The sequence below is a fragment of the Micromys minutus genome, assembly GCF_963924665.1.
Source record: "Micromys minutus genome assembly, chromosome: 26".
Lineage (NCBI taxonomy): Eukaryota > Metazoa > Chordata > Mammalia > Rodentia > Muridae > Micromys > Micromys minutus.
The window spans coordinates 2,053,897-2,076,707 of record NC_137961.1 but is presented as its reverse complement, the minus strand read 5'-3'; the positions used below and the strand labels follow the sequence as shown (position 1 = coordinate 2,076,707).

General features: G+C 41.4%; 1 protein-coding gene across 1 annotated transcript in view; it reads right to left on the bottom strand.

Annotated features, from left to right (window-relative positions):
* TRPA1 (transient receptor potential cation channel subfamily A member 1) overlaps positions 1 to 22,811 on the bottom strand; it is a gene marked incomplete at both ends in the record, with an annotated part of 40,866 nt that overhangs the window by 12,791 nt on the left and 5,264 nt on the right. Inside the window, 18 exons of the mRNA XM_080938488.1 lie at positions 286 to 451; positions 1,014 to 1,084; positions 2,023 to 2,121; positions 3,054 to 3,113; positions 3,952 to 4,045; positions 5,783 to 5,949; positions 7,058 to 7,172; positions 8,220 to 8,384; positions 8,467 to 8,636; positions 9,590 to 9,690; positions 10,240 to 10,339; positions 12,071 to 12,119; positions 13,992 to 14,128; positions 14,934 to 15,079; positions 15,229 to 15,337; positions 16,742 to 16,849; positions 20,997 to 21,172; positions 22,624 to 22,783. Coding sequence (XP_080794614.1) covers positions 286 to 451; positions 1,014 to 1,084; positions 2,023 to 2,121; positions 3,054 to 3,113; positions 3,952 to 4,045; positions 5,783 to 5,949; positions 7,058 to 7,172; positions 8,220 to 8,384; positions 8,467 to 8,636; positions 9,590 to 9,690; positions 10,240 to 10,339; positions 12,071 to 12,119; positions 13,992 to 14,128; positions 14,934 to 15,079; positions 15,229 to 15,337; positions 16,742 to 16,849; positions 20,997 to 21,172; positions 22,624 to 22,783 — 2,193 coding nt within the window. The remainder of the gene's footprint in view (positions 1 to 285; positions 452 to 1,013; positions 1,085 to 2,022; positions 2,122 to 3,053; positions 3,114 to 3,951; positions 4,046 to 5,782; positions 5,950 to 7,057; positions 7,173 to 8,219; positions 8,385 to 8,466; positions 8,637 to 9,589; positions 9,691 to 10,239; positions 10,340 to 12,070; positions 12,120 to 13,991; positions 14,129 to 14,933; positions 15,080 to 15,228; positions 15,338 to 16,741; positions 16,850 to 20,996; positions 21,173 to 22,623; positions 22,784 to 22,811) is intronic.

The window sequence follows — 22,811 nt, the reverse complement described above, 5'->3', positions numbered from 1 at the left end:
CCCCAATTTGCTATTTTAAAAACTCTACATCTTAAATACCCTAAAAACAATCCATAAAAGCTGTGACATCTCACACTTAGCATTTTAGGCAGATGTCATCCTTTTGCCAACTCTCTCATTGGCCATTTGATAATATTTGTCCTCACACCAAGACAGATTTTAGAAGAAATGTGTACCATCTACAAGGTCTATTCATAATAAAGTCCTGATATTATAAGCTTGTTATTTCCGAGGAAAAACGGTTTTTATGGTTCTTAATTTTAAAATATTGAAGTTTTAAAATACCAAGGTGTTTATTGTTTCCTCGTGAGTACTGCTGGTTTCATTGATTATTCCGGTAGAATTGAAGGCCATTCCAGGCTTTATTTTGACAACAAGAAGGGTCATAGGTATGAGGCCCAGACAATAGGATCCCAGGTTCATCATATGGGCTCTGAATCCATAGGCACACCTACAAAGAAATGAGCAAGTCACAACCTGACCCTCTCTAATAAAAATATTTAACAGACACCTATGAAAAATAGCAACGATCTATTTCCAGACGTCTCTTCTATAATCCCCTGCATTTTACAACTGAAGTTCTTGTAATTCACCTGCTCCGACTTCAGACTTCAGAGATAGAATCTCAGTTGCTGAGCAATAATATAAGTCACCAACTCATGGAAAAAGCAGTCTTTCCATCCGTGTGCTCTGATTGCAACTTTAGGCTATCCATACTACATGCCTGTTAATTACCTCACTAAACTTCATGACACAGGATGTTGGCTTATGTCTCAGACAATAGTCCCTTCCTACCCTTCACAATTTGACACAAACGTATTCATATCAAAGACAACCTTAATGGCTTTTAATGACAAAATCTGCCTTTTGGTGCTTATTCCTTTTGAATTCTAAGACATGATTTAAAAAAAAAAAACATCCAAAATAACAAATCGTCACTGCACAAAGTTATTTAAAAGGCTCTAGGTAGAGTTAATGGTAACATCAAATTAAAGAGAGGGGCTGGTACCCACCATTTCATGAGTAAGTACTCCCGACACACAGGGTGGTTGAGGAGCTCTATGCGGTTATGCTGGACCATGACCTGAAAATGAGACGCCATCAAAACAAAATGGTGTGAAACAAATGAGGGTGAACTGAGCATTGTGTTTTCCGATTCACAACATTATTATGGTATTATGAGTGCAATGTTTACTGATTCTAGAAATTTCAAAAAGTATATGTATGTATGTATGTATGTATGTATGTATGTATATATGTATGTATGTATCTCAAGGAGTTTTCATTTTACAAAAATGAAAACTCAAAAACAGGGAAGGGAAGGAGAGAGGGAGGGGAGAGATGGAGAGAGAGAGAGGTAGAGAGAAAAGGAATCATTTTCATGAAGATGCAACCACTTGATTTAGTCTGTCTTTTTCCATCTCTGTCCCAACAATATGGCATAATCTTGTTGACTGTACACAGGGTTCTAGCACAAATAGGCATTAAGTCAACTGGCAAGGGTTTTCCTTCCTTCTGCCACTGAAGAAATTCAGCCCTACCTTTCTAGAGGTATATAGGGCACGTATAAGTAGTTAAAGTGACATGTACATTATACGTTTTCAAGGTTGTTGTTATTAATGATATTAATATCTCTTTTAGAGTTACATTTTAATTATCACGGGAATATGTAATGAGAAATTAATGAGGGTGAGGGGACAAGAGAATTCCCCACATTCTTGTTCATTGGCAAACATCACTTTCACCAGAGTGCGGAGACCAAACTACCTTGGTGAGCAGCAGAGACCCCAGTTGGGAGGAGCCTGCGAACCAGATGAACAAGTGAACCTAGAAAGTCTGTTCTCCACAGAAGACGAATTCTAGAAAATCTAAAGAAATACAGACTCGGACAACATGGTGGGTATGGAGCTTGAATCATAGAAATGTCTCCCTAGAGCTTTCCCATTTCTGTCAGGCATGTTATGCCCAAGGAACTCAGAGCTTGACTGCAAACGAGGCTATTAATACAAACACCAGACTTACATTGAGGATTGTAAGAGGCTCGTATATCACGTCCTGGGTAGGTGTTACTTTTTTGGTCATGGTTAATGGGCATTGGAGATACTTGAAATTATACTCAATCTGTGGAAGACATAAATTAAAAGCATTAGTTTAATAAAGACTTCCTTGTAAAACTTCTTTTTGAGATTTATTTGTTTATTTATCATTTGTTTATTTATTTATTTATTATTTATTAATTTATTGATTCACGACGCATGGATTTTCCCCCTGCATGCTTGTCTGTATGCCACATGTGTGCTTGGTGCCTACAAATTTCAGAAAACCACATTGGAGCCGCTGGAACTGGAGTTACATCAACTGTGAGCCAGATGAAGATGCTGAGAACCAGCGTTGGGTCTGAAAGGGCAGCAGAGGTTGTCAGCCCCGAGCCATCTGTCTAGTCCCCGTCACTTCTTGACAAGTCAAACACACAAGTTTAATTTTCTGCTGGAAGTTCAATGGCATGCGAACGGGTAATTTCAAATGAAGAACAGGAATTAAAACATGTAAATTATAAAACAAGTATATTAGAAAGATATTCTTTTAATTTTTTTTACAATTCATAGCTGTAAATAAAATTTGATTATTGGGTTTAGACCCATGTCTGTGAAATCACCCCAAATCTAGTGGTCTCGTTTCATCATCCTGAGGGAACAAACTTTGCTTGTCATGCTGTCCTTGGAGCCTGGAAGGACAGGATATTCTAGGTAGTAAACACACACCATGAACTCCTGGACAACTTGTTATCCACCCCAAGGGATATTCATCATTCACACAAAATACCTAAGTAAATGTAAACACTAGAAATAATACTAAATATTTGTGTTATAAGAAACTAAGATTCAGTGGAAGGTTAGACTGCAAGGGGAATAGTCTCTCATAAATCAATAATGCAGTACAAAGCTGACACTCACTCACTACTGTTGATTGTAGAAATAAAGTAGTACCACGCTCATATTTTCAAGGAATTTTTATAAAATACACTTTAGATTATCATAATAAAATAAGCTTACATGGTAGTCTTGACAGGACTTGTCTTCTGTGGAAGGTATCATGCAGAAATCTAAAAGAACCTTTGAGAAAGAAAATCCAGCTGAATATTGGGACAGCCAGCTGCACATGAGAAAGGACTTTAGCCACATTTAAAATAATATACAAGCATTCCCCGGCTTTCCTCTGCTTCATGATCTGCTCCAGGAAGAACAAGAACCTGGGAGTTTTCTCCTAACTGCTACCCTAAGAAAGGCTGTGATAATTTGATACTGTGAAATTTCTTCCTGTCAATAATATTGTCCTTCTAGGTTATATGCTCATCCGGAGTGCGGGGGACTCAGTCAGAGTCTCCATTGTTCCTCGAGTCCTAAGCTGTAGTCTTCATCTTTGAAGAGACACATAAATTAAAAATCTCCCTAGTACAAAGAAAGCAGTTTCATAAGACTGACGATATATGACCACTGCCATGTAACACTAGAGCTGAGTGTGCAAAAAGGAGAAATTGGGTGTGCCGCACCGGATAGGCTTCTGCACATAGAAGTATTCAACATGGTTATCTCTGCTTCTGAGAAGGCAGCTTAGGATTTTTATTCCAAGCACCCACATCCTTAAGGCAGACATCTTAGATACATATGTTAGAAACAAATGTGAAGAACATTCATTCAATGCTAAAATACCAGTGTCCCTGCCCTAAACTTTAATAATTTGAAGGAGAAACAAATCTGTTTACCAAATTTTATTATATGTATTACATGTAATAATTGTTAGGATTCCTTTGTCAAAGCAAGTTCTCATTGAACGTTTGTTGGCCAATTTCCCTCATTTAGAAACTGGAAATACAGAAACTATTGTTATGAGAGTAAGGACACCTACCACACTACATGCCAACCATGGAGACTTTTGCTTTTGGGAACTTACTTTCATGCACTCAGGGAGGTATTCTACCATTTCCGTGATTGGACATCGGTTGCTTGGAGAATCATGAGTAAAAACTCGAAGACACTCATCCCATCTGCAAGTAATATGTCGGAGTATGTATGAGTGATCCCTGCTTTGCGTTCAAACTGAAGATCGTGTACGTCTAGTGGAAGCCAAGCTTTACTTTCATTCTTAAAGCATCATTTTCTCATTAATTCAATGGTGCCTTGTGAACCAAGGTCAATTCATCAATATGGTACTAATCTATTGATGTCGATTAGTAGTGTGGGTAAGGTCCAGGATGGCTGTTATATTTGCTACTCTCTCTCTTCCTTTAAAAGCCTTTAAAAGAAGGCACGCCTTACTCTTCCTTCTTACCTGAAATTATGACACAGTAAGGACATTCGAAGGTGACTGTGTTAGGTAGGAAAAGTTATGTCCACATACAAGAGTTAGCAGCTTGTACTGCATCCATATTGAACGCACATATATGTAACATATTGAGTTGAATTTAAAAAAAATAACATGCGCTGAACACAGTAGTAAATGTTGATCCTGTTGTAACATTTCTGTGAGTCTGTTTCCTCAACACTGGCTAAAGAGATGAGATTTCAAGGCACTCATGATCCCAAAGAGAAATTATACCCATAAGAAGAAGCAAAGATGAGCTCATTGAACTCTGATGTACGAGCTGTAGGATGAGTCGGATGCTACCACTACCAACTCCTACAGTTTACGAACTGTGGGATATCTGCATTATTGTCAGGAACGATGTCTAAGCACTTCAGTTCACTGCTAGTTCAAAGGAAATGAATTTCTAGACACTCAATAAGCTCCAAATGTAGGCTAGATCTACCATGAATACTGGCCACCTCTGCGTCCCCCAGTGAGTGACACAGGGGCTGTCTAAATACTTATCTGTGGTGCTATTGAGAAGTTTTGTTTGAGGAGTGGATAAAATCGCCATCTAACTTTATCATCCGAACTCTTTAGAGGGGCTCAGTAGTTAAGAGAAGTGGCAGCTCTTCCGGAGAGCTTGGGTTTGATTTTCAGCACCCACGTGGTGGCTCACAACCGTCCAACCTCCAGTTTCTAGGGATAGTAGCCTCCTCTTCAGGCAGCAGGCACAAACGTGGTGCATGCGTACACATGCAGGAAAAAAAACATAAATGTTTTGTAAAACAAGAGCAAATGCCTTTGAGAATGGTTTACATAAAAGGTCAGCTGTTGTTAAGGTCCATTTCATTAGATAGTAATATTAAGGTTACTTATACTTAGTGTGCTGTTATAATTTCTATCTCTTTCTTCCAATCATTAATTTACATGTTATTTATTGTGCTTGTGTGGAGGGGGATGTACCACAGTGTGCATGTTAGATTAGAGGATAATTTGTGGAAGTCAGTTCTCACCTGCTACCATATAAGTTCAAAGGACCAACTCGGGTAGTTAGGCTTGGTGCCAAGCATGACTACCTGCTGATCTATCTTACTAGCACTAGGCATACCTTCATCAGCATCCAGACAAGAACATGCCAGGCAAGTCCAAGAAGGCAGCCCGGAGTTTGCTTTGACAGTAACCTTGTTGCCAAATCTTCCATGTGCCTAGATCCCCACATTCTCATAGAGGGCTAACCAGGTAGTATTGGGCTGTTGGGTTAAAATGTGTGGAAATGAAGACTTAGGACTAAGCAATGCTTCTGTTATCAGCAATAACTGAACAGTAGGCATTTGTAAATGTAGACTTAGAGATGAAGCATGTTCCTTTCTTCTCACCTGCTCTCAGACTAGGGGTGCACCATGTTATCAGAAGACACAGGTGGACACATACATACCTCTTATTCCTGATGGTTGTGAGAACCACTTCCTTGCGCTTATTGTGCAGGGCGATATGCAGAAAGGAAGCTCGATTCTTGTTCAGGAGGATGTCAGCATTATAGCTCAAAAGCAGCGCAACAGCCTTGGCATGGCCTTCCCGTGCTGCAAAGTGGAGGGCTGTGTTCTTTTAACAAAACAAAACATACAGTATGGGGTAAGAGCAGTAAGCATCCTTTGGCTGTTTTATTGGTCTTGTTCCATTGCTGGATTTCCTAAAGGAATGTTTAATAAAGCTAACTACTCAATAGCAGAGTATACAAGTCTAAACTCATGTTCACAATGAAGTTTTTAAACAATGGGTTTGTCATCCAAACAAAGATAGGAGGGAGGGCAAATGGAGAGAGAGAGAGAGAGAGAGAGAGAGAGAGAGAGAGAGAGAGAGAGAGAGAGAGAGAGAGAAGAGAGAGAGAAAATGTGTGTGTTTTAAGGGCTTGTGTTGCTTTGTGTACTTCTGTGTTGCTTCTGGGGCAAGATGACTCCACCAGGATAAATGAGAAAACTGGGACCATTAAAATTAAATTATATTTCATACATAATATAAAGGTGAGAACTAGTAAGAAAAGGGCATATATAGTTCACAAACGATGCCACTATAAACTTGACTTGATTGTCAACTTGCCAAGAACTAATGCCAACCAAGGAGCAGAGCCTTGATTAAGGAGTCCTCTAGATCGGGTCAGCCAGAGGGTGTGCCTAGGGAACACTTTCTGGTTATTAGTTTCCTCTGCCTACTGTGGGCTCCAACAATCCTGCTGATCAGAGAGAAGCAGCAGGGGTCCATTCATTGCTCTTGGCTCTTGTCAGCGATAACCTGTAACCTAGAATTGTGAGTAAATAAAGCCCTACCTCCCCTAAGTTGCTTATCGGGCTGTTTTATCAAAGGACACCAACCCTTTCACATCACTAAGCTTTGTGTCCAGCACCGGTCTTCTGGGTCTTTCAGCTCTGTTCTCTTTATTTTTCTGGGTTCACCAAGGAGAGATCAAATTCTTAGGCTGAAATCATAGTCTTTGACAGCTAAGAAATGGTAGCTTCAGTGCACACACATCCCTCACCATTATCCAACTTCTAGTCCCTTTTACTTATTCCTCTCACAGACCAGTTTTTTAAAATTCCAGCGAAAGGCTGAGAGAGGAACGAGGAACAGAAATTCCAGGAAGAAGGCCATTTACAGTTCTTCAGGTCTGCTCTGTGCCAGGATTCTGACTTGGTGACAGAAATCCAGTACCTACCCCTTCTTCATCTAGCCGGTCTGTGCACTTCAAGTTAGTGTCAAGGATGACCTTCATGGTCTGAGTGTACCCACCCATGGACGCATGGTGCAAAGCAGTCCAGCCATTGTGGTCACTGTCAAAGAGGGAAGAGAAGACATGCAAATACTCTGACGGGTGAACGTGGAAGCTGACACCAGTGTATCCTGAGCTGATGGCAAAGTGTGAGGCATAGCGACCCCATGTTGAGTCCCTATTTATGATACATGAGGCAGTTTCAAGCATAGTAGCCGCCACTTACTTATAATTATGACTTACACGTGTGCCATAAGGCTATCATCAAACTCTTGAGAGTCGGGAAAAGATGATACGTTCTGTGTATTATTTGCAAAGCTTCGGTGCATTTATAAATAAGTCCTTAATCACGTTCCCCTGAACATTTCGTCAGAAAGGTTTCTATGATATTTTCACCACCTTTACAGTCACTGCTGACTGCAGTTGTAAAGCAGTTAGTATTTTCACTAAGCGTTCAGGTCTACACCCTCCTCCTGTGTTAGCAAAGTTGTTTATCACTCTCCACAGAAATTAAAGATACAGATACAGTGGAAGGTTGATATAGTGGTGATGCTTGGCCAAATACAATATCAGAAATAAGTTACACAGCTAATCTTGGCATCCATAAGTAACTGTTTTGGGTTATTTTCAGTAATGCTGTAATTAAAGCCCACTATGAAGCTGGGTCTCCATGTGCCCCTTTTACAGGTCTGATGTCCCTTAGAAGCAGGAATACACTGGGCAAAGCCTTTGGTTCAAGGCTGTCCCTCAAACTGCTGGATGTGCTTAGGGGAAGAAACTGGCTGGTGATCTTGAGCCCAAAGGTCCACTTGCTCTCCGACAGTTTGGGAAGCTCAAAGATACTGCATTGAACCTAAGTGTCTCTAGGCTTTTTTCCCTTTTACAAAGATGATATTCAATTACTCTCCCAAAGCCTGCAGCAACTCGGTCCTTGATCCATATACTTAATTTGCCATTTGAGAATTATGCTTATTTTAGCATTTGAGAAATTGTTTTCTTTGAACATAAAATGGGCTAGATTTTTTTCATACTGTCATTTAAAATATGACAGAAAAGTTTAAAATACCTAAACTTAAAATATACACAATTCTGTGACTCCATGCCTCACCTGAGAAATAAGGCCCCTTTCTTGAGAAGAAGCTGAACGACTTTATCGTGACCATTCTTTGCAGCCAGGTGGAGAGGGGTCATGCCGTGGAGATCCCCTTCATTCAAAAGCCTCGTGTCACTGATGTCTTGCAGAAGCCTCTGACATGTATTGATGCGCCCATAACTTGAAAGGGTCAGGTTCATAGGTGTAAGATGGATGCAGAACAGAAACAAGCACGCTCAAATGCTGCAAGTCTGATCCTCACCTGGCTGCAAAGTGCAGGGGCGACTTCTTGTCTTTGCTTTTGGAATGAATGGACACATTGAAGCCGAGGAGGTTATTGACAGAGACGGGGACGCCCTGCCTGCAGGCGTAATGGAGAGGCGTGCATCCGTCATTGTCCTCATCCATCACCAGCTCCTTGATGTGTTGCATCTGTGAGAAAGGGGGTCTTTGAGTATCACCACATCAGAGTCACGGGGTAGACTTCACACTGTTCTGTAGCATAGCATTTCTCAGTCCGTGCAGACAAACATGTAAGTAACCTAACTACAGACAGGAAAATCCACATGGATGAGCTCGCACGTTGAGACGTGTCCCCATGTCATGTGAGAGACACTGCAAAGGCAAGGAATGGGCAAGGCAGCGTTCTGGGACTGTTTGGCATGTTCTTCCTTCTCTTAGGTTAAGGCAAACAAAACAGGGGGGGGGTCTTGGAAGTGGATTTACTTATTTTTGAAAATAAATCAAGTGAGAATATGAAAGGCAAATGAGGAGGTTGATCCATTGTAGTAAACACTTACGTTTGTTTAAAAAACAAAATAAAACAAAACAAAAAAATCTTGGGTCCATGTGTATTTTGATTCTGTATTAAACACAGTAACAGCATGAGAATCTACTTGTGATAAGAAATGCCACACATTACAGATGCACTTAATAGCTAGGCAGTAAATATTGGCTGGCTCATTAAACATGATACTGTCAGTCAAATGTGTTGAGCGGTTTCCTGACTCTGAAACATTGGTCATTCACCTTTAGACTTGTCTTCTCCATTCACAAGGAGTTTGCCGAACAAAACAGTGAAAACACAACTGGTTATCTATGGTTCCCACTCATAGATGAGACACAAAACTCAGACTAATTGTCATCCCCACCTCTACGATGGAAATAATGAATCTTTATTGTAAAGCAGTATAGAAACTCTAAAATGAGTTCTCAGAACACAAATGAAACAAAACCAGCATAGTCTTCATTGACTACGAGTCAGTTCGGAATCCATGGGCACACATTACCTGCATAAACTCAGGCTTTGGGCACACATTACCTGCATAAACTCAGTCTGCGGGCACACATTACCTGCATAAACTCAGGCTTCGGGCACACATTACCTGCATAAACTCAGGCCGCAAATTTCTCAGTCCATAAGGCTGCTGCACAGTCAGATGTAAAAAGTTACGCCCAAGATGATCCTTTATGTCTACTTTGGCCCCTGAGAAAAAGCACAACAGTGAAAACCTACTCATGCGGCTGTCACACGGTCCTTGGTGGTCCTTCCGGAATCTTGAAATTACAGTCAACTACAGTTAGCTGGAAAAATGGAACATTTTCTTTTAAACTGGTTTACTTCACTCTGTCTGTGTTTGTGTATGTTTGAGAATAGTCTGTGATGCTTTACAATTCTGTGTGAATCTGTAGGCTTTAAGCATTAAAGGTGAACAAGGAGAGATGGGCAGTCCCCTTTGTCCCCACAGCACCAGGCCAGCCTGCAATGGGGACAGTGAGAAGCACTTATACATGTGTCTGCTGTGGCCTATAACATTTTCAGCCAATTCCTCATGTGCACCAACTGCCTTACACATGTGATTTGGCATTGCTATGAATTACCTTTGCAATACTTTTCTACAGGACTAAACACTATTGTAGGCTTGGAAAGCCTTTTAATAACCTTTGTATGCACAGAGTATGTCCCGGTGCCTGGCATGAGACAGCCAGTTAACAGATAGTTATCTGAGCAGATGGGTCTGCTTCTGACTGGTACCTTTCGAGAGGAGCAGATTCACAATATTCCACGATGCAGAAGCAGTTGCTAAAATAAGTGGAGAGCGTCCTTCAGAATCGGTACTGTTGATGTCTGCTCCCTAAAACAAAGGAGGTCACTCAGCAAGGAGACTATGACTCATAAAAAGCACAGCTGACCTTGCAGTGCCTAACTAGAATACACTGTCCATTACTCAGCACTCACTCTTAACTAACAATAGAATTGTTTGACATTTCTATAAAATTCAAATACCGTTAGATATCAAGATATCCTCTCATAAATTCAACAAAAAAATTATCTCCCCGTGTTAACTTAAGTTCTTGGTTAACACGTGTCGATAGATCAATTACTAACCAAGTTCTTAGAACAAAACCTTCTTACTTAGAACAGTATTGTTCTCACCATAAGAAATTATTTAAATGCTTCTAATTTTGATTTTCTCCACATGTATTGCCGTGTAATTTTTTAAAAAGCACTAGTAAGAAATCATTACTACTTAAAAGTGCCAACAGTATTTGAAATATAGTAAATAAGACAACTGGTTTGAAATTATGGAGATAAGAGTTGGACCAAACATCATGTGAAAATTCACATTAAAATGTTTATTGTTGTGTGTGTGTGTGTGTTAATAGTCTGTGTTCCACATGATAAGAAACAAAGGAGCTTTAAATTGTCCATAGATTAAGTCTTTACTTTGGGTAGATCAGTAAAAATAGCACAAACTTAGAATCAGGCATATTCCTTTGCTAGTAGCAACAGCTTCTTGGGAAGATGACAGCAATAGGTGAGGCCCAGCCATGACTCTCCCAACAGCCCATCAACAGAAAGCACACACACACACACACACACACACACACACACACACACAGCACCTAGTGATGCTCTTCTGTGTACGTTTGTGCAAATATCACAAACTCAGTAGATACTGCTAATAACACAGGAATTGCTAAATACTATGAATGAAGCTTTGCTGATTGTCCATCTTGTGGGAACTAATAAACCCACCAGCACACAACCGCTCATGTGCAGGCTTGGGAAAATGCCAGTCAAAAAGCTAGTCACATCTGCTTCTCTAGTGAAGAGGACCTCGGGCTTTTATTGGCACCAAATCTTCAATGTGTCTTTTGACTTCACTGCTTTTCATGGTTTGAAAGACGATGCTGAGGTTGTGAGGATAAAAATACCTCCTTTTGGAAGATGAAAGAGATGTGGGTGGCCTGTGTTACATCTCTGCCCAAGAGATACATCAATGCTGATAGAGCATCAGTCTACTTGTTTATACCCAGTCCTAACAGGATCCCTTCGCAGGCACCCAAAGGAGCTTTCTTTACAATAGACCCAGAAACTCTAAACACAAAGCACATTGAGGAGAACATAAAAATATAAAAATATATACTCCAGCTTTTCTAACGTCGTAGTCTGGCTACTGTGCACCCACAGGAAGTACACTCTCTGGCATGTGTGTTAATCAGCTTTCTGGAAGCTTTGCTGACAAACAACTGCTTGGAATTTCTTTGGACTACCTTGTTAGCAATCCCTTAACTCTCACCTCAAGTCCTTTTTTATATAAATTGTAATTAATAAGTAAAAATTTTATGGGCATGATTTAGACTAGCATTTGAAAGCCAAATTATATTTGTTTGTGTCTGAGACTAAGATTAAAATAGTTTCAACCACCACAAATATTCCTATCAAATTTTAAATGGACAGACATGTTACCCAAGAACTTGTGGTTTACTGAAAATAAAAACTCATACTATAACAGACGATGTTTCCAGATATAGCGTAAGTACTAGTTTAAGAAAGCTAGACCTGTGAGTTAAATAATTACCATGGAAATTAGGTAGTCTGCCAGATCATGGTGATCGAATAATGAGGCTCTGCAAGAGAGAGAGAGAAAATGAACTAAGATTTTATTGAAATAAGTATGAAACCCAAAGGTGCTGTATTCAGAAACTAGACACAGAATAACACAATGTTATATTAAAGAATTCAGATTCTGAGTAGACTGTTTTCAAATATATTAAAAAATCAGGAAAAATAAAATACAAAATCACTTTGTCCCATGTTTTAATGAGCCCACTCCTCTTTCCCACAAAAATCATCATTCTGAAGGGAGTCACAACATCTGCCTTATTCTAGTTGATAGAAGTGGTGGGCATCTTTGTGACTGCGAGGATCAAGGCAAGGTGGGCCTAAATGCATCTGTAGCCTTTGGAAAGTCAATGTGAGGGTGTGGGGGTTGGGCTGTTCTTCTGCAAAACAATGAAGAAGCATCAGCTTTCCTGAGCTCTTTTTTTTTTTTTAATGAATATTCTCTGTGTTTACATTTCAAATGTTATGCCCTTTCCCCTACTCCCATGGCCCTTCTTCCTCCACTAGTTTCCATGAAGGTGCTCCCTCTCCCAACCACCCTCTCTACCTCAGCGCCTGCCTTGACATGTGGTACATTTACAAATGGAGTATTTCTCAGCTATTAGAAACAATGACTTTATGAAATTCCTAGGCAAAAGGATGTAACTAGAGACTATCATCCTGAGTGAGGTAACCCAGTCACAAAAGAGCACTCCCACTCATGGTTTGTACTCACTGATAAATGGATGCTAGCCAAAAAAGCTCTGAATACCCAAGAAACAATTCACAGACATAATGAAGCTCAAAGAGAAGGAAGAACAGGATGTGGATACCTCAGTCCTTCTTAGAAGGGAGAACAAAACACTCACAGGAGAAAATACAGGGACAAATAGCAGGGATTGAAGAAAAAAATCATCCAAAGACTGCCTCACCTGGGGATCCATCCCATATGCAGCCACCAAACCCAAGCACTATTGCTGTGCTCTTACGAAGCCTGAACTTACTGTAGCAAGAACTAAAGTTATTTTAGGGCCATCTTCTGGCCAGTCACAAGAAATACTAATAAATAAAATAACCAAAATCTTCAAATATTCATTAAACGCCACTGTACAGACATTCATGCTAATGACTTAAAACTTGATGTTTTCTATTGAGTCCACACTGGTCCTGTTCAAGGCCCTCAACTACTCTTCACCTTTTGTATAAACACAAATTTCAGAACATGCTTTTTGAGTGTCACAGAATGTTCACTAGAAACAGCTCCAAGGCCCTATTTTCCTAATATAATTGCTTCTTAACCATAGTAAATATTCTAAAACTATGTTATGGGAAGCCACTGAATGTCAAAATTAACTGAACCAAAGAATTCTTAAGAATGTCCTAACTCACCCCTGTGATTCTAATAGGATCTGGGCTGTTAGCCCACCTGGGGTTCAACTCTTGAATGATTGGATCAGTAGATTATTGACTGACCCAGAATATGCCAAGGCACTGCCTTACTTTAATTCCTCGGGGCACTACAGGTTCTAACTGAAGCACATTGTGATTAATTCTCTTCTGACCCTTGTCCCTTTCATGGTTGACGTCAAGGCTGACTTATCTAAAAGCCATGTCACTATGGCAGCTTTGATTTTAATTACATGATACATTGTTTCCAACCTTCCCACTTTTGTTTCTATGTATCTTCACTTGTGTCCTTGAACCTTGTTTAATAACTCGTCCTGTTGATGTCATTTGGCTGGTGGCTTTGATTTATGTATGGCTCAAAACTTTCCCTGTTAGATATGGTTTTCCAACCTGACGTTTTGATAATTCTCTCTCAATCTGCATGTTTTAAAGAAACTTGCCACCTTTCATTTATTAACTTTTGGGGTACACTTAGCATGTAAGCCACTTACCTGTGAAGCAGGGTCTCCTGGTTGCCATCAACGGCATTCACAATATCACTGCTTCCAGTGTACGATGAAATCATCAGCTTGACAATGTCAGTGGCTCCCTGGGTTGCAGCAAAATGGAGGGCCATGCATTTGGCGTTCTACAAAGAGTGTGGATGTCGGCATTAGTGCTTAAATCTCAAAGTTAAGGATTTATCGCATCTAAATTTAGCAGTGACCTTGTTCTTCCCAGGTCTAGGGATGTCAAAGATGTTTGTCTACTCAAAGACACACCCAGCAAGGGTCCTCCCTGGCAAGCAACCCCTCAGCAGACACTTTAATCACTAGCATTTAAATACCATTCTTTGCTCAGTGAGCACGAATCTCAGTACTGAAGCGGCTGGATGAAATGACTTCATATGAGCAAGGTCATTTCTATCTCAAAGAATTTGGAAGCAATGGGAAGAAGCTTCGTGGGATCAATAACCAATAAGCAATCCCTGCTTTCTTCTGAAAGGAAACACCTTTACGGTGGCTGACCTCGACCACTATAGGAAAATCTTCCAGAAGCCTTTGCTTCTCATTAGGTCAGGACCCAGGCTCAGTCTAAACTCCTATATACCTATGCCTAGAAGTAAATCAGGTGAGCCCTAGCGAAAACACGCAAGTCTTAGACTGAAACTACCACCAAAGACGTTCATAATTGAGCTTGAGTGTGCTGGCTGGTGATATGAACACCGTTATCTTTTCGATTGGGCCTTACCACAGCTCGCGGCAGTGGGGCGGGGTACTTTGTCACGTGCTCTGCAATACTGAAATGTCTACGTTTAGAGAATATTGTCCTGCCTGTGGACAGGGGAACAACATTCCTCTGCTCTGTGTGCATTTCTGGTCTGACCAGACTGTAAAGGAGAAGCAGTGTGCGGAAACTGTCACCTCAGAGGCCGCACAGATGGAGTGTCTTACCTCCATCATATCGATGTGTGCACCGTTGTCCAGGCACATCTTAATCATATCCAGGTCGCCGCTCTGCACGGCGAGGTGGAGAGGGCTGGCTTTCTTATGATTCACAAAGTTGATGTGAGACTCCCTGCTGTAACCGGCCTTCTCACCTTTAGAAGAAAGCGCCGTTTGAGGCTCAGATAAATGGTCTTGTAAAGGGAAAGGATATGTGGAGTGACACAAAGGCCCATGTATAAATTCTATCACTTTTCAAATGAAAGCTAATTTCTTAAGTACAACATAAAAAGCATCAACCTACCGTATGCTAAGATTATTTCCATGCACCTTTTGGCACCTGAAAACGCTGCCTGGTGCACAGGGAAGTCCCCCCATTTATTTGATTTACACAGCTTAGCTCCTTTCTCTAGCTGGAGAAAAAGTAGAGAAGATTGGTAACATAAATTAACTGAGCAACGTGGACCAGAATTTCTGTGTCTCTAGCAGGCCATCCCACACCCCTGAACACATGGGAAAACATACAGAAAACATGCAGTCTAGGAAAGACGTAACTTCAGAACTGAGCTAAGACAATGGGAACACCACATCTTATAAAGATGAAGATATTCCATGATTCAAAAAGAATCTACCTCAATCCCCCAACAAAATCAACACAGCTTTTTCAATTTCATTTGAAACACTTAGTGTTAAAACTAGGCTATTTGAGTCATATACACATTTTCAGTTTTACAATAACTGCTTATGGCAAGTGTGATAAATAAGAAAATTGTAGATGCCATTGCTTATAGAGAAGTCTTGAGGCACTTGACCTACCATATTAAAATTTCCCAGTTTGGAATAGTCTGACATTCCTTCACTTCCTGCAGTGTTTTATTGTTCTAAACTGTTAATGACAAATATTCACATAAAAGCAAAATATTCATACATATTTGCATATATAACTATCAGGAAAGTTTCACATACATTTTTATTTCTGAAGAGTAGGCAAGCAGCCCAGAAACATTTGCAAAAGAGCTATTCGATGAAATTGCAGAAGAGCCCTCACTACCAAGAACAGAAGCCATCCCTGAGACAGGGACCTCTAGTTTCTTGGTGTGTCACACCTGGGTGACTCTCCACAGAAATGGCTGCTTTCTCACTTCAGACCTGTGACTTAGGACAACTAGGCAATGCAGGACTCCCCTTGGGGAAACTATAACAGTACCAATCTTGGGAATGAAAATGAAGCACTTCTGTCCATGTTTATTTTTTTATCTTTGGCCACTTGGAAGCTCAGAATCAAATGATTTCATTGTATTTTATTAGATTTTATGTGTATGGATTTCTCTGCACGCATATCTGTGAACCCTGTGAGTGCCTGGTGCACACAGAGACCAGAGGTGGGCATTAGATCTCCAGGGGATACAGATGAGTGTAATCTACCATGTGAGTGTGGGAGCCAAACCTGGGACCTCTGGAGGAACAGTGAGTGCTCTTAGCCACTGAGCCATCTCTCCAGCTCGGGATCTAATGGCTTTGTTGTCATTCAGGATGTGATATTTGATTTTGTACTCTAGCCCAAGTGCCTGACTCATCCTCATCCCTGCCCAAATTTTTTTACCTTAATTTTTCTTGTGTCTTTTTTTCATGCTCACTTCTAGTCTTCTGTACACAATCTAGGGTCCACATGGGATCCTAGACGTATATCCATGTATGTTCTTTCAGCCTGTTCTCTGTATTTCCCACTTTGCTATGGAAGCACTATGAATTGCTTAAATAACTATTTGTGTCCAATTCACAGAAAGAAAGCAAGGGACTGTGAGGGATTTACAAACCAAAATCTGCAAGGCTTCACTGTTGTCCTTGGCACACGTGGACATCAAAGCCGTGTTCCCATTCTCTCCTTCCAAATTGATGTTAGTGGCCTTGTGCTCAGTCAAGACCTGCACAAAACAAAGAAATCATTCTTAAAAAGCTGATCTACTGACTTTCAAATAGCAACATGCCTCCCAGGAAACGTGGCTGCAAAACACCACTTCTCACTCATCTTTTCCAGTTCCTCTGCCATAAGTAGCTAGCAAATAAATGAATGGTTTTCATGCCAACAATTAGTAAAACTTTGAATTGTATTTTGGAAATAGGATCATAATGGTAAATAATAATTTCCCTAAAGGACAGTACTCTCAAGGATTTACATTAGCTGATGTCTCTAGAAATAAATGTGTGGAGACACCCCTGATATGTGGGTTGAGAAAGAGAGGAAGGGGAAATGACTTCTTTCTCCCTACAGGTAAGCAGAATGCAGACCTCATAAGAAACACCAGTGAGAACCCTACTCTCTTTAGCAGAAAAACTGGCTTTGTGTAGACCTGCCTTCAGTATAAATTATCTCAAACCTGGTTTAGAATTGAAGAAAAAAATTCATATTCTAATTAAATGTCAATTAACCATTCTCATGAAATCTAAGTTAGATCCACTACTCCCTCACCAGTAACTACCAGCTCATTACTGGCCAAGTCCATCAACCAGGGCTAAGTCTCACATAAAAGTTAACAATCTGTACCTTTTGTGAGTGTTGAGATCAGGCTACCCTCCCCCATCCCCCACGCTACTTCACATTGGGTGGAATAGTGAATTTTCACATCATTCCTTGCTTTGAGTGTCTCAACTTTACAAGTAGCATTGTCTCCCCTTTGAGAGAAAAGGATGAGCAACACTCTTGATCTGATCGGGCCCATTGACCACTCCGTCTGTATGGCACTGTGCAGCCAGCACAGACTGACACTTATTCCTGGGAATCGAACGGAATCTGATCTTACCAAGGCGACATGAGACTACAGTGGTACAGAGGGATATTAAGTTGTATCAGACACCCCAAACCAAGTAGAGGACTGGCCCCTTCTCCGGGCATTAGCACTGGAATGACATGACGACACAGCAGTGTAGCACTGTGTCAACAGGAGTCTTTCCTTTTCGGTACTGGTAGCTGGACCTAGTGTCTCATGCTTGTTGGGCATGCACACAACCACTGAGCCATTTCTTCTTCATTATTTGTTGATTTATTGTCAATGGTGATACAGGGTCTCATTGCCCAGAATTGCCTTTGTTTTGTAATGTAGTGCAGGAAAGACTTGAATGTATGATCCTTTCTGTCAGCCTCTGTGCAGCTGGATTACAAACCCACACTATTGCTGCAGCAGTTGACTTGGGTTTGTTACTGTTGTTTGTTTGTTAAGTTTATCCAACTGGCTGTTTCCTGAAATTCTCTGCTTATTCAGAATAATCAACAACTTCCTAGCAGAGCCCCTTCCCAACAGTGTTTCAACCTGACACCCCGTAGATTGAATTAGCCTCCTAGCGAGTTCTGTTTATAGGAGAGACCAGTGGAAGTTTAGAGCATCAGGACAAATAGGACAACTATGTACAGATGAAGAGAAATTAGATGAAGATCTCTCCACAGACTTCAGGCCCCTTCAGACTCTATCTTTCACATCCAGATTCACATGCAGAAGAATCCATCGAGTCTCTCACAAGCATTCTCCCCCACCTTACCTCATAGAACTAACTGCAGACTACAGATTGGCAACATGTATTTGTTCTGTCGTAAGCATAAGCTTTCAAAGGGCTGAGATAAATCCTAGATGGCAGTGGTCACAGAGAAAGCAACCGAACTCTGTGACTACTTCAATTCAGTCATGACCAGACATGTACAGAAGCCCCACGGGACTTTCCAGGATCCTTTGAGAAGAATCCAGGAAACCTAAGGAAAGGCTCAGGCAAATGAGCTAGCTGACACCCTAAGGACAAAGACCATCAAGAAATAAGGTCATGCCCTAGCCCCTAGGGGAACAGTCCAGGAGACTGTTGTGTATATAAGATCTTGAGGTGATTCAGAGATGACTGCGGTTTCTTTGAATTTTATGATTATAGATGATGGTGGGCATTCTAGAGGAAAACTGGTAAATCCAACAGAGAAAACGCCTTCTGACCTGGGAAAGGTTGAGTAGGCAGAGGCTAGACCATGGGCATGCACAGAGAGGAAGAATGGGACAGAACTGCTGGGTATAAGCAAACCTCCTCCTCTTCCTCCTGTTTGCATGAGGCACGGTGTTTAAGAACACTGATAACATGGTTACTGTTGGTAAAACAAAGACCGTAAGGCACACACAATTCAACTCTCTCATGCCCTAGCTTTCTCTTTGGTTTTTGTGTTGCTCGGAACAACTAGCCACTTTTGCTTCTATTATGCATTCATTTTGCAAATTAGTTACAGGGTTTGCTTCTGAACTTCTATTTGTGTCTAAAGAGTTTTCCAATTAACTGTGGCTCTTCCAACTACTACCTGCCTGTAAATTCCCAAATCAGGCTTTGAAAGTCAAAATAAATTAGTTAATGAGCATTTATCAGTGAAAAGAGCCTTCAGAGAAAACACCCGGACTCCCTGGGGAAATGTATGACCCCAGTGAGCTGTCTCTGCAAGCACTAATGACCCAGCAGCCTAGATGGAAGAAGCCCTGGCCTGGTGCATGATATGGCGGTGTGCAAAGAGACTGGGAAGAGGGCAAACAGCCTGTTACCATGGACATATTCTAACACCTCATTCTTTGTTCCCTTTCATTCCAATAACCAGCACGGCTTCAAAAGTACAATTTTGTTCAGATAAATATACATAACCTTGTCTTATCTAGGAAGGAGCACAGCAACACGTAATGACATTGTCATGCCATGAAAATTAAGGTGGACTTCAGACCCCAAAGCATATAGGGCAAGATGAAAGGAACTGCATGTATCTCCACCTGCTAGAATCCAGACTGTACCAACAGCTGAGAGTTAACTTCTTGTGACAAAGGTAACTCTCTATTGTCATTGTTGACAGTTGGCTTGGGGGTGAGTTAGCACTTAACTAATCATCATTTCCTGTGGTGTTTCCACAGAAAAACCTATTGCTGAGTTCCAGAAAGCCCAACTTAAAGAAGACCTTCTAGAACAGTGGTTCTCAACCTCACCAACGCTGTGGCCCATTAATATAGTTCCCTACATTGTGGTGGCAATTATTGTGCTGCTATTTCATAATTGTAATGTTGCTACTGTTGTGACATATAATATAAATATCTGGAATGTGGAGTATCTGATATGTAGCCCCAGGGGTGTTGAGACACACAGGCTGAGAATCACTGTTCTATAACGCAATTCATCTGTGACCGCCATTCCTCTTTGAAGAAAGCAGATATACTTTCCATCATCACCACCATCATCATCACCATCATCACCACCACCATCATCATCACCATCATCATCATCACCATCATCACCACCATCATCATCACCATCATCACCACCACCATCATCATCACCATCATCACCACCATCATCATCACCATCATCACCACCACCATCATCACCACCATCATCATCACCATCATCACCACCACCATCATCACCACCATCATCATCACCATCATCACCACCATCATCATCACCATCATCATCACCATCATCACCACCATCATCACCACCACCATCATCACCACCATCATCACCACCATCATCACCATCATCACCACCATCATCACCACCATCATCATCACCACCATCATCACCACCATCATCACCATCATCACCACCATCACCACCACCATCATCATCACCATCATCATCACCATCATCACCACCATCATCACCACCATCATCATCACCACCATCATCATCACCATCATCACCATCATCACCACCATCACCACCACCATCATCATCACCATCATCATCACCATCGTCACCACCATCATCACCACCATCATCATCACCACCATCATCACCACCATCATCATCACCACCATCATCATCACCACCATCACCATCACCACCATCATCATCACCATCTCAATCCTATTATTCTGTCTCATGACCATTACTCCTCTGCATCCTCCTCCTCATCACCACCATCATTAGGTGAGAAATAAGCGTAATTGTTATGTTTTGTTTGCCATGACATGGCACTTGGAGTCAGCTACTCTGAAAGAGTGAGTGAGTCAGATGTGGATTCTGGCCCTGCTTCAGGGTCAGGATCACAGCCACGGGCAGCAGGCTCACCTTGATCAGCTCATTGTACATGCCATGAACAGCTATGTGAAGGGGCGCCATCATGTTCTTATTCCGGAGGTTTGGATTTGCTCCTTGGCTGAGAAGGAACTTCACACTTTCAACTTGATTTTTTTCTGCAGCCCAGTGTAGTGCGGTGTTCCCACAATCATCCATTATATTCAGCACTAAAGAAATAACAAAACACGCATTACATTTTGTTGGGGATTTGCTTCATACCTCCTGAATAGCTACCCAGTCCAAAACTCAGTTATAAAGCCAAGCACACTGCCGTGGACTACAGAAATAGGAGGTAGTTTTAGCCCCAGGATTACCCAATGGACACCATTTGAGACCATGTGAAAGGACCTATAGATCTTAAAAACTGGTTTAAATTTTTAAAATACTAATTATAAAAAAGATCCTCTCATTACTATACTTTTAATCTATATACTAATTTCATAACTGTGATATTATGCTGAGATTACATTGTAACAGATCATAACTGGGTTCCATGTGACTCTTATATCTACTTAAGCTTGCAAATGCCCAAAAGATACCCCCATAACATGTGGCGCTATTTGCCTTGTGATTGCTGCATAGAAATAGAATGCCCTTCACCCTGCATTGCCCTGCATCGGTGATAAGGTGAAATTGGTAATATATTATTACTGAGTCTGAGGAGAAAGTACTCACACACAAATCGCATTTGGGAGCCATGAACGGTAGTGTGAGCCATAAGGCAGCCATGATTCCTGTTTGCTCTCTTTGAAAAATTCCTTTCACTGCTCTTTTTGCTCATCCAAGTTCTTTTTTTTCATCCAAGTTCTTAATTCTCAGCTTAACACACACACACTCATGCACACACACACACATACTCACACACACACACTCATGCACACACACACACACACACTCATGCACACACACACACTCATGCACACACACACATACACACACACACACACACACACACACACACTTATGCACGCATGTGCATCTTAGCCCTCCCCTGTTCGGTTAAGCAAGACAATAATTCTATTCAGCGTCAGACAACTAGGCAGCTTCATTCAGCAGCACACAACTCGGAAACACCTTTTATCTTGAGCACCTTTCCTAACTGGTCTCCCCGTTAGCGCAGGGTCCTTCCTGTGACCTCCTTTCTGCTCGATGCCTTTGTGGCCACAGACCACCGAACTTCTCACCCCAGTGACTGCTCTCCTGGCTGTGTCTCGCCGTTCTCTCGCCCTCTCCACTCTACATCTGCCATCAGTCCCTTTCGGTCAGTCCCCTTAGCTACTTCTTACTAGGAATCTCTGTTCTCCTAAACTGTGTCCATCCATTTTCTCAGTCTCACCTACTGCTTAGGAAAGGCCCTAGAGGGTGGGTCGCTCCTCCCAGATCTGATTGCGCATGTGCCCAAGATATGCCAACTCGGAGTAACCAAATCTCCCACCCTCACGCTGATGTCATTCCTCTTTGGTGTGGCTGGTCATGCTGTTCACCTAATCTCCTAAAGTAGAACTCAAATTTAGCTCAGCTCCCCAGACACACTCTTTTTATTCCGTCTAAATTTCCCGATGGTCACAAATCTAAGAGAATGACGCAGATAGGCATCCTCAGGGCAACACTCAGCTACCTTCACAGGAAGAACCATTGATGATCGACCGCATCAGGTCAACTTGACCTTCAGCTGCCGAATGGTGCAAAGGACAGAGATTTTCATCCTCGTATTTGCTTAGTTTCCTTCGGTTCTTGATGAAGTCTTCTAATCTACACATATCTCCTTCAACGTCCACCTAGAGAAATAGGTAAAGATATAAAATC